This window comes from Lagopus muta, chromosome 1 (genome assembly GCF_023343835.1).
Source record: "Lagopus muta isolate bLagMut1 chromosome 1, bLagMut1 primary, whole genome shotgun sequence".
Taxonomy (NCBI): domain Eukaryota; kingdom Metazoa; phylum Chordata; class Aves; order Galliformes; family Phasianidae; genus Lagopus; species Lagopus muta.
The window spans coordinates 59,727,548-59,740,787 of NC_064433.1; the positions used below are offsets into that span (position 1 = coordinate 59,727,548).

Sequence of the window (13,240 nt, forward strand, 5' to 3'; positions counted from 1 at the left end):
TGGAAAAGTAATACACAATGATCCCAAACAACAGGTATGTGCACTTGGTATGTTAATTTTCTAATCTGTAATCTCAGTGTGTGTGTTCAAATACAGATTGCCACGCTGTGGATAAATCTATGTAGATGTACAGAAGTTTAGGCATATCTCTGAAATTTAGTAGATAGTGGAAATATTGTTGTCTGTCTTGAAAATGGCAGTCAACTTTGCATTTCTAGTAAGTGATTCTGGTGTTCTCCACTTCCTGGAGAATCCCTGTTGATTTAGAAGAAAATTGAGAAGTCGAAGAATGTGACTCAATATTGAACTTATATTGAAAACTGACTTTTTAGGACAGCTGGCAACTGCTCTGAAAAAAATGCTTCAGTATGAATGTTGAAGTCTCCAATGCCGTATGTTTCAGAAAACAGTGTTCTAGCTATTCCTATAGCATTTATGATGAATGATTTGATTGGTTTGTTTGCTGTGTGTTCTTGTTTATGCATATGTTTATTCTGGTTTTGAGATTACAACGCTGGAAACTTTGTGTTGGAATTCCTAGTCATTTTTAGACTAAATGGAAAAAAACGAGCATTTTGCCATATGTATTCAGCGATTGCTTGTGGAAGGGATTTATTTCATCTGCTCTTAAATGTTTATGGGAGTTTGACCAAACAAGCTGGTCAAGCTTGACTGGAGGGGAGGGATTGTTACGTGTACTACAGCTATGTGCATACAATTTTTTAAGTGATGCTCTTGCAACTTGTTAGGCACCTTAAAGAGATCCAGGAGCTGCAGAGTCGCCAGAAGCAGGAGATTGAATCACTATACACAAAACTAGGAAAGGTCCCACCTGCAGTCATTATTCCCCCTGCTGCACCCCTTTCAGGAAGGAGGAGACGACCCACGAAAGGAAAAAGCAGCAAATCCAGTCGTAGCAGCTCCCAGGGAAATAAGAGTCCACAGCTGTCAGGTAAGGCTTTCTCACTTTTTTTTTTGATAAATAAGATAGAACTGACAATGTGCTACCAGTCACTGCCAGACTGATACGATTCTTCTGCTGCAACTTGCTCTCCTGCACTCCCTACTCCAAGCTCCTTCACTGCCTGGACTATGAAGTCATTTAAGTTGCTTTTGCTAGTTGATAGTCTTGCCTTTTGCAATTTACTTAAACTATATTACATTGTTTTGTAAGAGCAGTTTAAAAGTGTGGGTATGGGTTGTTTTGGTTTTGTTTGTTTTGTTTTGTTTTGTTTTTTTGAGATTAGTGATAGGACTATAAGAGGACTGGGAATCAATCCAGAGTGAAAAGTATAAATTTACAAAGGGAATTTTTTTTCCCCATGAAATCATAAAATCCTTAGAGTTGAAAGGGACCTTGAAAAGCCATCTAGTCCAACTCCCCTGCAATGAACAGGGACACCACAGCTGAATCAGGTTGCCCAGGGCCTGATCCAGCCTCGCCTCAAAAGTCTCCAGGAATGGGGCATCAACTACTCTTGTTTTCTCCTGAAAATGGTTTTATAGAATGGGAATGGTATCTTCATCCATCTTCAAAAATGATTTTTCGTACTTAAGAGCACTTAAGCATGGTATTGCCAGAAATCAAAGTCACAACTGATGGATGTTAAAGTAGTGAAGTTTTAGGGAGTGACAATTCTTTGTACTTCACAAATTAAGAAGATTTCAGTTATCAAGGCTTCATTTCTCATTAAGACAATTTTTATAATAAATTGAAAAATAGTTCTGTGTCTGACTGACATGGGTGTCATGGGTTATCTATCTGTAGATGTCACTCAAATCCTGCCCGTAAGGGGAAAGATTTGTTTTACACTCTGACTTTGGCAGCTCCATGTCGTGTATGAGGGTCTGTATCCAGTTGCACTGTGCTCACTTCTGGTTTATTATATGATAGAGGAACTCTGTGTGAGCATGTGACAGTGAGTTCCCTTAAGATTGAAGTAAAGAAAAATTATTTTAGTCTTAATACTTTCTAATGTGCTGGTGTAGTCCTTCCCCTGCCTCTCTCTGGAATTTTCAAATCCAGAGGATGAATTATCTTCCCCACCCCTGCACTTTTCTCCATGGCTAGCATAATAACTCAGTCATACGTTTTGCTGTTCTCCATTGGGTGCACTGAAAAAAAGCTCAGAAAATGACACGGGGAAACTGAAAGGTTCATTGTGTTTTGCCTTCATTCTTCCTCCAGGCAATTTGTCAGCTCAGAGTGCACCATCAGTCTTGCCCCCGCAACAGACTCTTCATCCTCCTGGTAGTGTGCCAGAGACTGGACAGAACCATTTGTTACAGCCCCTCAAACCTTCACCTTCCAGCGAAAATCTCTACTCTGCCTTTACCAGTGATGGTGCCCTTTCAGTACCAAGCCTTTCTGCGCCAGGCCAAGGTAAGACTTCAGATGGATTTAGTGTCAAGTCTTGCACCTTTACTGCTGGTGAAAGAATCTACTTGATGCCACTTGATGTTTAATACATGTCATAAAGTAGACAGGGAATTCGACCCCAATGCATGCAAACTGAAAAGGGTGAATGTTTTGCAACTACATTTCTAGCTTCTCACATAAACAGAAGGTGCCAGGAACGTTAAAATAATTAATATATAGCATGTGGCCCTGTCTAATGAAAACACCAAGGAGAACACAAGAGAATGCAGTGTGGTGGTGGCAAGCAATATTCTTCTGACCTGAGAGAAGGTGGTGTTGGCTGAAAGGGTGAGGAAACAAAGGAGAGAGGTAGCGGAGAGGTGGGTTCAAATGTGAGATTAAGGATGAGGCAGAATAGCTTTGTTGATAATAGGTAATTGAAATGGTAGAAAAATTTCAGAAGACTCACTCTTTCTTGAATTTGAAACTGCTGTGGCTGTTTCTGTTGAAAAATTTTTTGCAATAAAAGGAAAAAAAGAAGAATTATGTTCTTCATTTATGTGTTGATCCTGGTCAGCAGCATAGGAGGATGGAATGGTGTAGGAATAAAATGTTCATTTGACTCAAGTTGTGGATTGCTTAGGTAGTGTCAGGTCATCTCTCACTCAGCCCTGATCTGTTTTGGAGGGAGGACGTTTTTCCTTGTCAGTTGCTCAGGAGATGATAGTTTGATTCATTTGCTTCTATGAAAGTAGTTGCTTCAGTTTTTTATGCGTTAGCATCTTTTTGAAAAGCTTTGCCATAGACTGATTAAATGCATCAAATGAAACAAATATTACTGCTGAATTTGGAGAAGTACAAACGGAAAACAGAAATCGACTTTCTGAAAGAATTTTGGGAGGAATTTTCCGTAGAGATTTTTGTGTTGAACTGTTCAAGTATTTTGGAGCTACTTGCACCTCCTTGTATCTAGAGTTGTGCAGTATCTTCTACAATCAGACGCTTTTGCTGGCGTTTGGCTTTCCTACCAATGGAAACCCCATTGCTGGGTTATAAACCAGAGGTTAACACAGCAAACTTGGCCTCATGTCCGCTGTATTGAAGGCGAGTCTCTTCACTCCGTATGTTGTCTGCATACTCTGTGGTCTGCTCTTGGAAGCTTACTCTTGTGTGCCATGTTAATGCATTTCACCCTTCCAACCTCAAGTTGCTAACATCTTGTAGTGGTGTTCTGTCTCTTCTCCTCTCCTTTCTCTGTTCTTCCCGTTTTTGTTTTCTCACAGGCTGTGCGAAGTTTAACTGTGCATCTGAGAGAGTGACGTTCAAGCCTGGTGGCAGGAGGACCCGATTTCTGAGTACGCCCTGCTTGGCTCTTTGTGTGTAACACCTTTACTCCTTCCTTGTCTTTTTTGTTTTGTCTTTTTGTTTTCTTCTGCTGCTTGGATCTGTTTCATGCAGCCCATCCTCATGTGCCGCCTTGTATTCCCTTCCATTCCATGGCTAGGCTGAGTTGCTCTTAGCATACCTTTGGAAGTTTGGGTTCTCGTGTTAGGTATTCTGTTTTTAAACTGTTTTAACAAACACTGATTTCTCTAAGCTTTTGGTGGAAACTTTTCTGGGCAGGTCAGTGAAATGGCAGAAATTGAGGTCGGCTTGCCAGTTGTAGTACACTGGGCCTTTTCTTTTGGCCTGCTTATTAATTACGCTTCAGTATATGTTAGCTGCCATGAGACTTGCAGGGGAACTATTCTTTCCTTCAGAAACAGTGAGGAAGATTTGTTTCCCAAATTATTCCTTTGTTGGGCACTGTTGTAACTGATGGTGGAGGGGATGTGTTGCTTCCTTCCAGCAGTGTGCTTGCTGTGCAAGTTGGGTGTTTATGCATGCTGTCAGCACCAGTGCTGATCACAGTGCAGAGCATTGATGCCACCTGTAGGCAGTTAACATTGACTTTTTGTGTACATTAGCAGATGGAGAGTAAAAGATTGAAACTTAAAAATAGTTACAGAATATTTTCAGGTCAACTCAAATGGGCCACAGATTTAGAAGCTCTTAGTGTGAAATCAGAGTCAGACTAAATATGATGCACACATAGCAGTGCAGGTGGGGAAATGGCCATCTTCAGACATTCTGTCAACCTTTGCAAGTTACCTTGCAGCCTTTCTCAACATCTTTTCACTGGTGCTTACACTACGCCAGATTAAAAAAGAGAGCCTCAAACTTCTGATGTGATTGTCTGAACTAACAGTGTGCTTGAGCTGAGGCTGCTGCTGCTGCAATGCTTCTCTTTTTTTTTGGGGGGGGGGGGGGGGGAGTGCTGCGACATCTCCCATGCTGCTGCTGCAGACTGGACCCTTTGAATGCTCTGACATTTGTTTCCCAGACTCCAGAATGAGTTGATATGAGAGTTCCGAATGCTGAAAAGAGGCCTTCAGTTGCTGCACTGCCTAATGTACTATGCATCTGTAGCATCTGTCGAGCTGCAGTTGGCAGCCAGAGAATTGTGTGCAGGAACAAGACCTGGCCTTCTGCAGAGACAGCTGCAATGCAACCAGCACGATCTTCTAAGGCAGTGGAGTCAGAGAGGGGAAACATATTTGTGGCTGCTGAATTTTGCAGTGATACCTCATTGGATTTTAGATATATTGCTGTGCGGATGTGCAGTAACAAACATCTGCAGTTCAAAGACTTAACAGCTCCTTTCTTGGAAATACTCACATGCTTACCAAAGTTAACTCTTCAAAATCCTCTCTTGTCTGCCCCATCCTTTGTAATGAACAACTACTCCACTTCTGGAATTGACAGTGAACTGAATGTGAGAGCGTCATGTACTTCTAAGGCTCTTGCTTGCTGCAAATTGTGCACCATCTGGCTCTAAGAATACTTTGGCATATCCTCTACCTGTGGGGCTTGTGCTAAGAAAAATGGATTCTTTTTGAAATGCGTGTTGTAGCTGTCCTGCAAAAGCAGGTCATACTCGTAGAGGCATGGCACAGCTTGGCCTGGCACTCAGCTCATTACAGGCTGCTCGCTTCCTGGAGTCCTGTCCTTCGAGTGCTATTGCAGACTGTTATGGAGAGTGACAACTGGGAAAGATGCTGGGTTCGAATCAGCAGCGTTGAGGAAACAGTGCAGTAATTGATGCTTGTAACTGTGCGGTGGGAGAAATAGAGTGGTACAGCCTGGCAGGGAAGGTCTGTCCCACAGATCTGGGGAGGCCTGAGAGAACAAGGTGACAAACCATGAGTGCACTTGGCTTATCAAATTCTTCTCACTTGGTGACGGTCAAACTCGATAGCTGTGAAATGCTTTCTGCACCCTGACAAAAATGCAAGACGTATTTGCTTTGCTTTTGTAGTAACAGGCAGTTGAAATCGTAGTGTGTTCTGCCATTCCTCACTGCAGTTTGGGAATTCTGAAATACTGAAAAATAAATGCAGAAGGCCAAACCATTTCTTTTTCTGAAAATACAACCCATGAACCTGTCAGAGCAATCTTGGGCTTTTTCCTAGAACATACCAGAACTTTCAGGAGCCCTGCTGTGCCATGCCCTCTGTTTCTCACCAAGCTTTTCGTACTGTTTGCTGATACTAAACATTTCTCACTGTTTCTCTTATCTTTAACAAATGACTCTCTCTTTGTGCTTCAGGGAAGATGGTGAAAAAAGTCTGTCCTTGCAACCAGCTCTGTAGTAATTATCTTATTTCTGTTATCTCCAACTCCTGACTGTAAAGCTGTTCATTGGCTTTTTCTGGTCACCGAAGCCTTGCCTCCCTGACTCTGTCTCTAGCACAGCATCTGTCTGTCTCTGTTATGCCCTCTAATGTGTACTCTGTTGTTAGCATAGCTGTACAGCGTGGCTATTACCTTTGCAGAAGAGTGGAGGCAGAGCCTCACCTTCCCTGAGCAACTCCTTGCTCCCTGCTAATAACAGTGAATTGAGCATCGAGGACAGCTGCTCGCTGCGATGTGCTAACGCTGTACCTTTGAGCAGCTGGTTTCTGTACGTATCTGATGGGTTCTGCCATCTCAGTGACAGCTCCAATGGCAGAGAGTCCTTCAGCGTTGCAAGAGTAAGCCATCTGACCTCTATCCGTGTCCTGAAGTAAGAGATGTCTAGAAAAGCCAGCGTATGGTCACGTCACTGAAGACGGCTTAAAGGTGCCTTTTGACAGTGCCTTTCTCACTCATGGTGAGATTTAAAAATGATACTAATAAAAAAGAAGGCTGGGTGTAAAATGAAGGCATTGTAGGTGGCAGGCTGAAGAAGCAGAAGCCTGTTTCACTTCAGGTCCCTCATGTCAGAGTAGGATTGGGGACGGCTGCTGTGACCAAGCAGGAATGCGGGGGTTTGTTTCCATTAAATGCCACGAATTGAAACGCTTCCTTCTCACACTCTTCTGGATGGCAGCTTCAGTAGGCAGCAACTACATCAGGGTTAAAATGTGAAGTTCCTAAGAAGTCAGTTTTTACACTGATACTGTGGGAGCTCCCAGTAATTTTACAGCTCACCTCTTATAGCGTAGGTTGGTCTGCCTCAAGTTGTCTGTGACTTGAGGTTGGAGCTCCTTACTAAAATCACTTTTCAGATAAAGCTCTTTGCCCCCCACCTTTCCTATCTGCCTTAAAGCCTGGACTAAACACTCAGCCAGTCCTCTTCAGAACACTTCAGCTTTTCTAAATGATTTTTCACATCTTTGGATGATTGTTCTGTAGCATTTTGTAATTAACTCCCTCCATTGCACGGCCTGAAGAGGCTCTTCAAGCATAGAGCCACGGTCCCAGGTTGCCAGCTGTGCACTTATTGTTTAACATAGAAATATGAGACACGAGAACCAGATATTGGCCATCATGAAGAGTATGAGAGTGAGTGTATCAATCCCTGCATGAGCCCTCATGGTGGAATGTGGTCGTTACTGGTTCCACACCTCATCTTGAGTACCTCTTTGTTATTTTTGCCTGTTTTGTGTTTAATTTCACCTTCTTTTTCTCGGTCACTGTTATTATTAAATAAGATATGGTGCATGCTTAAAGTTTTCATTATTTTATTGTAGCTTTTTCCTTTCCACCTTGTGGTATGTTTCTGTTAGCATTCATCTGAGCTGCAGCTGCACTCCCTGGTCAGGGAACCCTATTCTCTCCTTCCCTGTGCTCTGTTGCATGCCTCTGCCTGCCTGTAACAGCTGCTGTACCTCTGGTGAGCACCCTCACTAGGAACCATCTCCATGCTTGAGCTGGATCTGGTGGGAGGGAGTTGTGTCCTTCCCTCCTCAGCACTACTAGAGGCGGTAACACTTTGCTTATTTGTCCTGCGTAGTAAGTATGTCACCTTCCTAATTCACTCCTTAATATAAAGCATTCCTGCAGGGGTTTGGAGCCAGTTCGTTCTTTGATGCCATGGTTGCAGGGAGTGGGGCAGCTAGCCAGGGAGGGCAGCACGGAGGAATTAGAATTGCAGAATCATTAAGGTTGGAGAAGACATCTGAAATCATTGAGTCCAACCAGCAGCCCATGCCTGCCGTGCCCACTGCCCACGTCCCTCAGTGCCACATCCACACTGTTACTGAACACCTCCAGGGTGGTGACTCCACCACCTCCCTGGGCAGCCTGTGCCACTGCAGCACCACTCCTGAGAAATCAGCTGTCAGACAGGAGACAACGACTGTCATTTGGCCTTGGCGATGGAGATGACTGTCTTTGCTAGGATTTTTGATCCTCAACTTTTTAAATCAGTTTTCTCCAGAAATTCTGCCACACGCTCAGGTTATCCTGGGCTTCCCAATTGCAGCCTTCAGAACAAGCAGGTAGAAATATTTGAGGCTATTTGAAAACCAGTTAGGTGAAGGTGCTTGCAGTGAATGCAGGGTTTAGCTCTACACTGACAGGAACTAATTATGTTCAGCTGGTTTTGAGCCAAGCGGATTTGAGAAATGTAGATTCATTCTGCCTTCCCCGTGGTCCTACTGGTCCCACATCTGGAAATGAAGATACTTCTGGAATGTATTCATTCCACATCTGAAATGAAGGTACTGCTGGGAATTCAGAATTCTTACCTGATAATAAACAACTTTTGCTACTGCTATGTTATCTGTCTTGTGAAAAGCTTCATTTTGAGTGAAGCTGTGTGCTTATTAGGGCGAGACAGTGAGTAAGGCTACTAAACACAGAACTTCTGGATGTTTTCTGCAGCGTGCTGTTCAGCCAGCTTTCTAGAAGCACCAAATTCCCAGTATTCATGTGTGGGGCTTTTGTTCTTGTGGTCAACCCAGTGAACAGAAATTCGTGTCAAAGCACATCCAAGGAACTGGTCTCATTTCTGCCTTCTTTAAGCTGTGTTAGTCATTTGCATTGAAATGCTTGTTCTTCAGACTAGGAAATCTGAACATAATGGCAAAAAAGTGCTTTCAGAGGCAAAAAGCAAAATGTAACACAGTGCAGACTTCCCCTGCTGATCCCCGCTCTTTAGTGGATGAAGACAGTCCTGTCTGGTTATGCTCAAGTATGGCAGCTATTGGAAACAACAGTTCTTGTATAACGCTGTGGCTTTTTGTGTAATCTGAGGGAATTTTTCCTCTTCATTTTATGAAGTGGAGATAATTTTCTACAGAGCAGCTGGCTGTGCTGTTTGTAGTACTCCATATTCAGCATCCAGCATTGTCCTCTAAGGTGGAATTGACTTGTGCTGGTAGTGGTTGCTGCTAATTAAATGGTATAGGATGAAAGAATGACACGACTACTGTCATCTGGTGCTGAAATCTAATCTTCTTTTTCTTCTGCAAAGACCTATAGGCTGCTGCTGTTCCCCTGTAAAGATGACTACTTGCAGGACTTCTTGAAGGAAACATCTGTGAAATATTAATAATCTGAGGAAATGCCTGTAGGAGTCCTCATAGTTCCTACTTCAACTTGTCTTGAAATTGAAACCTAGACTTAAGCTGCATGGCATTTTAATTGGCTCTCTATCGTTGTACCATTGCCACAATTATTAAATTCACTGGAGGAAGCTGATCTTGACCCCAAATTTTGACTCCCATTTCTTGTGTTTTTAGGGACCAGTAGCACTAACGCAGTCGGGGCTACAGTGAACAGCCAAGCACCCCAGTCTCAGCCTACTGCTATTGCCTCCAGCCGAAAAGGGACTTTCACAGATGACCTGCACAAGCTGGTAGATAACTGGGCCCGAGATGCCATGAACCTGTCTGGCAAGAAAGTTGGCAAAGGGCATAGCAACTATGAGGTAAGTTTTAACCCATAAATGTTTACGGCTGTGACTGTCGGGTCGTCTTGCTATGTCAGAGTGTCAACCAGGTGGAGTACAGTCACCACGTATCCTGGACAACTGCACTACAGAAATGTTGGGTAAACCTTGTGTGCACAGTGTGATATTGCGTGCTCTGGAAGGGAAGAGAGATAACTGAAGAGTAAAGAGAGTAAAGACATGATGTGTTCTTCCAGACAGCCATTTGGAACGGCCTGTGGGGATAGCCGGCGGTTTGTAAGAACAGCTGTTTAACTTGGAGGTTGGGTTTTCTTTCAGGGCCCTGGAATGGCAAGAAAATTCTCAGCACCAGGTCAGCTCTGTATCTCTATGACATCTTCCCTGGGTGCTACGCCCATCTCTGCAGCATCAGCTACCTCTTTAGGTCCCTTCACGAAGGCCATGTGCCCTCCGCAGCAGTACGGTTACCCGGCAGCGTCTTTTGCCGCTCCGTGGAGCGGGACGAGCGGTCCGGCACAGCAACCACTTGGCCAGTTCCAGCCCGTAGGTGCTGCGTCTTTGCAAAGCTTCAACATCAGCGGTTTGCAGAAATCCATCAGCAACCCTCCAGGCTCCAACCTGCGGACCACTTAGCCCCGCTCGGAGACCGTGCTGGCTAGACCTCGGGACGGGACGTGGGGAGGGAGACGGGGCCCTTTGTCAACTCCTAGTGCTGCAATGAACTGGTTGCTTGCCAGACTGGGAATGAATTTCTCTTTTCCACCCATTGCTGTTAACTTTCTGTAAAGGGGGCTTCCCCACATGCTTTCAAGGGGGAGAAGGATGATCGGCGTCCTTACGATGGGACAGTTCTTTTGACTTGAGGGGTCCCGCTCTCGTGTGAAGCGAGAGCCGTGAAGATCAGTGACGGGGGCAGTTAACGCAGTCTTGCTGTAACATTTCTCTGGTTTGAGGCCGAATCCGCGTATGTCAAGATGGGAGAGTTGAATCCTAGCATGAGGCTTTAGCACACTTCTCTCCCTGAAGATCCGAGACCAGCTGTCCAAATCCCCCTCCTCTCCCTCTCCCCACTCGATCGTATTTGGCTCCAGAACGATGGGGCACCCGAATGGACTTGCAGTGCAGCCCGTGCTTGATAGGTCATTACTGCTTTAAGTAAGATATTAACAGCTTTGACTGCAGCATTAGAGCAATTTAAATTGTTTAAAGATTTTAAAAGTTCCCTGCGGACATGTACTTACCATCAGTTTTGATGTGGAAACACTGTGATATATAAATGTTGTTGGACAACAGTAGTTTAAAAATGAGTGGAATATAGAGGGTTAAAAAAGTTAAAAAGTAAAAAATGGGAAAAAAAGCTAGCTATATCCTTATACTTATTGGAGACACTTTAACTTTTTCCTTTGTATTTTCATTGTATTAGATAAATAAATGTGAATGTAAAATTGTATAAATTAATGTACTTGAATACTTGTCTGTTCTCCCAGTATGCTTGCTGGATATTTTAGTGCCTTGGACTTCTATTGCTTCTGCAGTTAGCGTTGTCTTCCCAGCAGACCCCAGGTGGACAGAGGGCAAGTTCAGAGAAGGCCGCGTTGGTTGTACCTGTGGATGGGGGCCTGACCGGCGGCGTAGCGATCGCGATAGCGCGATAGCGCCTAGAGGAGGTGCAGCGGGGCGGAACCAGGCTCCGCGTGTTGGGAAACTTGGCCGAGGGGGTGACCTGATGTTGGTGGTGCGATGGGGGCCAGGTGGGGTGGGACGGAGGGTTGTGCGTGAAGCCAGAATGAGACGAAGCGCCGTTGTGTAGGGGCAGGAGGTCTGGATCAGGAATGGAGAGGATGGGGAGAAGGAGTGTCTATGGGAAGGGTCCCACTTGAAATGCAGTGTGACTCCACCTGTGAAGTGGTGAAGGTGTTTGGTCAGGATGTGACTTGAGGGAGAGGTGCCGTTCCTCGTTGGCGTGGGCTTGTCTTGCTGGGATTGCTTTTCTTTCTTTGTTTTGTTGTGTTTTATGGGTTTGTTTTTTTTTTTTTTTAATCCATTGAAGCCAGGAATAGTCATCCTGGCACAATGTCCATTGCCGGCAATGGATGCACTTGAAACAGCCGGCATCAAGAAATTTCCTCAGTCTTAGTTGGAGGATTTATGCTCCAACTCTAACAGATTTCCAGCTGGTACCAGGACTGTAGCCGTCACCTCTTAGTTAGCTGTACTGTACCTTTGCTGTGTTCATTCTCCCTTTTCATATTTAAGAATACTGGTTTCCTCTACAAAGTTAAAATAATACCAGCCAGTATTTTACACAGTGCTGCAAAGAGCTGTGAAGGATCACTGCTGCTTCCCAGCACTGGGGCAGCTCGCTGGTGTCTGGAAGTTGGTGCACCCAGGAGATTGTTCCTTGCCCAAATCATTTTTCCTGAGAGTGTTGTTCCCCTGTGGAGCCTTAACAGGGAGTTTTTCTGTCTGTGAGTGTTCTCACTTGAATTTTTATTTTATTTTATTTTATTTTGCAAAGAGATGTGCGAGAACCATTTCTTTCCTGTTACTTTTTTCTTTTTTCTTTTCTTTTCTTTTTTTTTTTTTTTCCAGCAGTTTTGGCAGCAAGGGCCACCATACCTGGGTGGAGAGAGATGCCAGAGGGCAAAAGCCAGCAGCAAAGAGCCTGGGCTCTGAGATCCTTAGGTTTGGAGGCTCGTTCTTTGTGACCTCAGTGCGGAGTGGAGCTGCTGAAGGGGAGAGGAGAGAGGCTCGTGGCGTGAGTGTGGTGGGAAGGGGCAGAAGCGGGGGGCCGTGCTGCTGAGGTTGGACAGGAAAGCTCTGCTCTGTGCCCTGAATGGCGCATTGGTTTCCCAAATACACCCGGTGGAAGGGGAGAGGTGTGCCTGAGGAAAAGGAGCGGTTGTCGGCCCGAGGCAGTGGTGACACACAAGGGGAATACTCACGACAGGGGAACGATGAAGCTGAACGCAGCACGTGGTTATTTAATTTTGATCTAATAAGTTTGAGGTTGTTTTCACTTAATGTTATGCAAGAACTGGTTTTATTTACCATTGATTCCCCCTCCCCCCCTTCCTGTGGATGAATAACTGAAGTCTAGAGGAATAAACTAATGCTACTGAACTGTTAAATTATTTTGTTTAATATTACACTTTGAGTATCTTTTTCCACATAAAATCTGTTTCTGAATTACAAGCGTTTTCTTTACATTATTTAACAATGTACACTGTAAAAAAAATAAAATAAAATAAAAAAAATAAAAAAGTTGAAACTTTGGGCTTCCCTGGCCACAGTTAGTTGCGTATTTGGCAGCGTCACCCAAGCTGCTCTCCTTCTATGGTTGTGCTTTGTGCTGCAATTTGTCACCCCTGCGGAATATCGCGTCAAGTCACTGAAAGAAACGCAACGTGCTTTGCTGAGCGCTGGGTTTTCTCGTGGGCCTCTCCTCCCTGCTCCTGCAGTGATTTAACTGCTACACAGTTGATAACAGTTACGGGTAGAAAAGCTGGAGCGGGGCTGCTCCACCTCACCTGCTGGGTCGGCTCTTCTCCTCTCTGGGTCGGAAGGGAGTGGGGCTGAGCTGTGGTGCCGGGTTCTGCCTTTAGTCTTGATTCGGTCTGAATGCCATCCCCAAACTTGCAACTCTGCCCATACAGTGTAAG

At 44.6% G+C, this 13,240-nt stretch overlaps 2 protein-coding genes across 10 annotated transcripts in view; one reads left to right on the forward strand and one right to left on the reverse strand.

The window, feature by feature from the left end:
• Window positions 1-12,860, forward strand: part of WNK1 (WNK lysine deficient protein kinase 1) — a 99,615-nt gene extending 86,755 nt beyond the window's left edge. For 2 of the 9 annotated variants that reach the window (XM_048942891.1, XM_048942910.1), the window contains 6 exons: window positions 750-952; window positions 2,189-2,383; window positions 3,643-3,735; window positions 6,009-6,050; window positions 9,409-9,596; window positions 9,897-12,859. In XM_048942891.1, coding sequence (XP_048798848.1) covers window positions 750-952; window positions 2,189-2,383; window positions 3,643-3,735; window positions 6,009-6,050; window positions 9,409-9,596; window positions 9,897-10,211 — 1,036 coding nt within the window. In that variant the 3' untranslated portion in view covers window positions 10,212-12,859. Of the gene's footprint in view, window positions 1-749; window positions 953-2,188; window positions 2,384-3,642; window positions 3,736-6,008; window positions 6,051-9,408; window positions 9,597-9,896 lie in introns of all 9 variants that reach the window. The other 7 variants (XM_048942939.1, XM_048942930.1, XM_048942944.1 and 4 more) reach the window with 5 other exon arrangements.
• Window positions 1-13,240, reverse strand: part of NINJ2 (ninjurin 2) — a 512,961-nt gene that overhangs the window by 162,502 nt on the left and 337,219 nt on the right. The window lies entirely within an intron of this gene.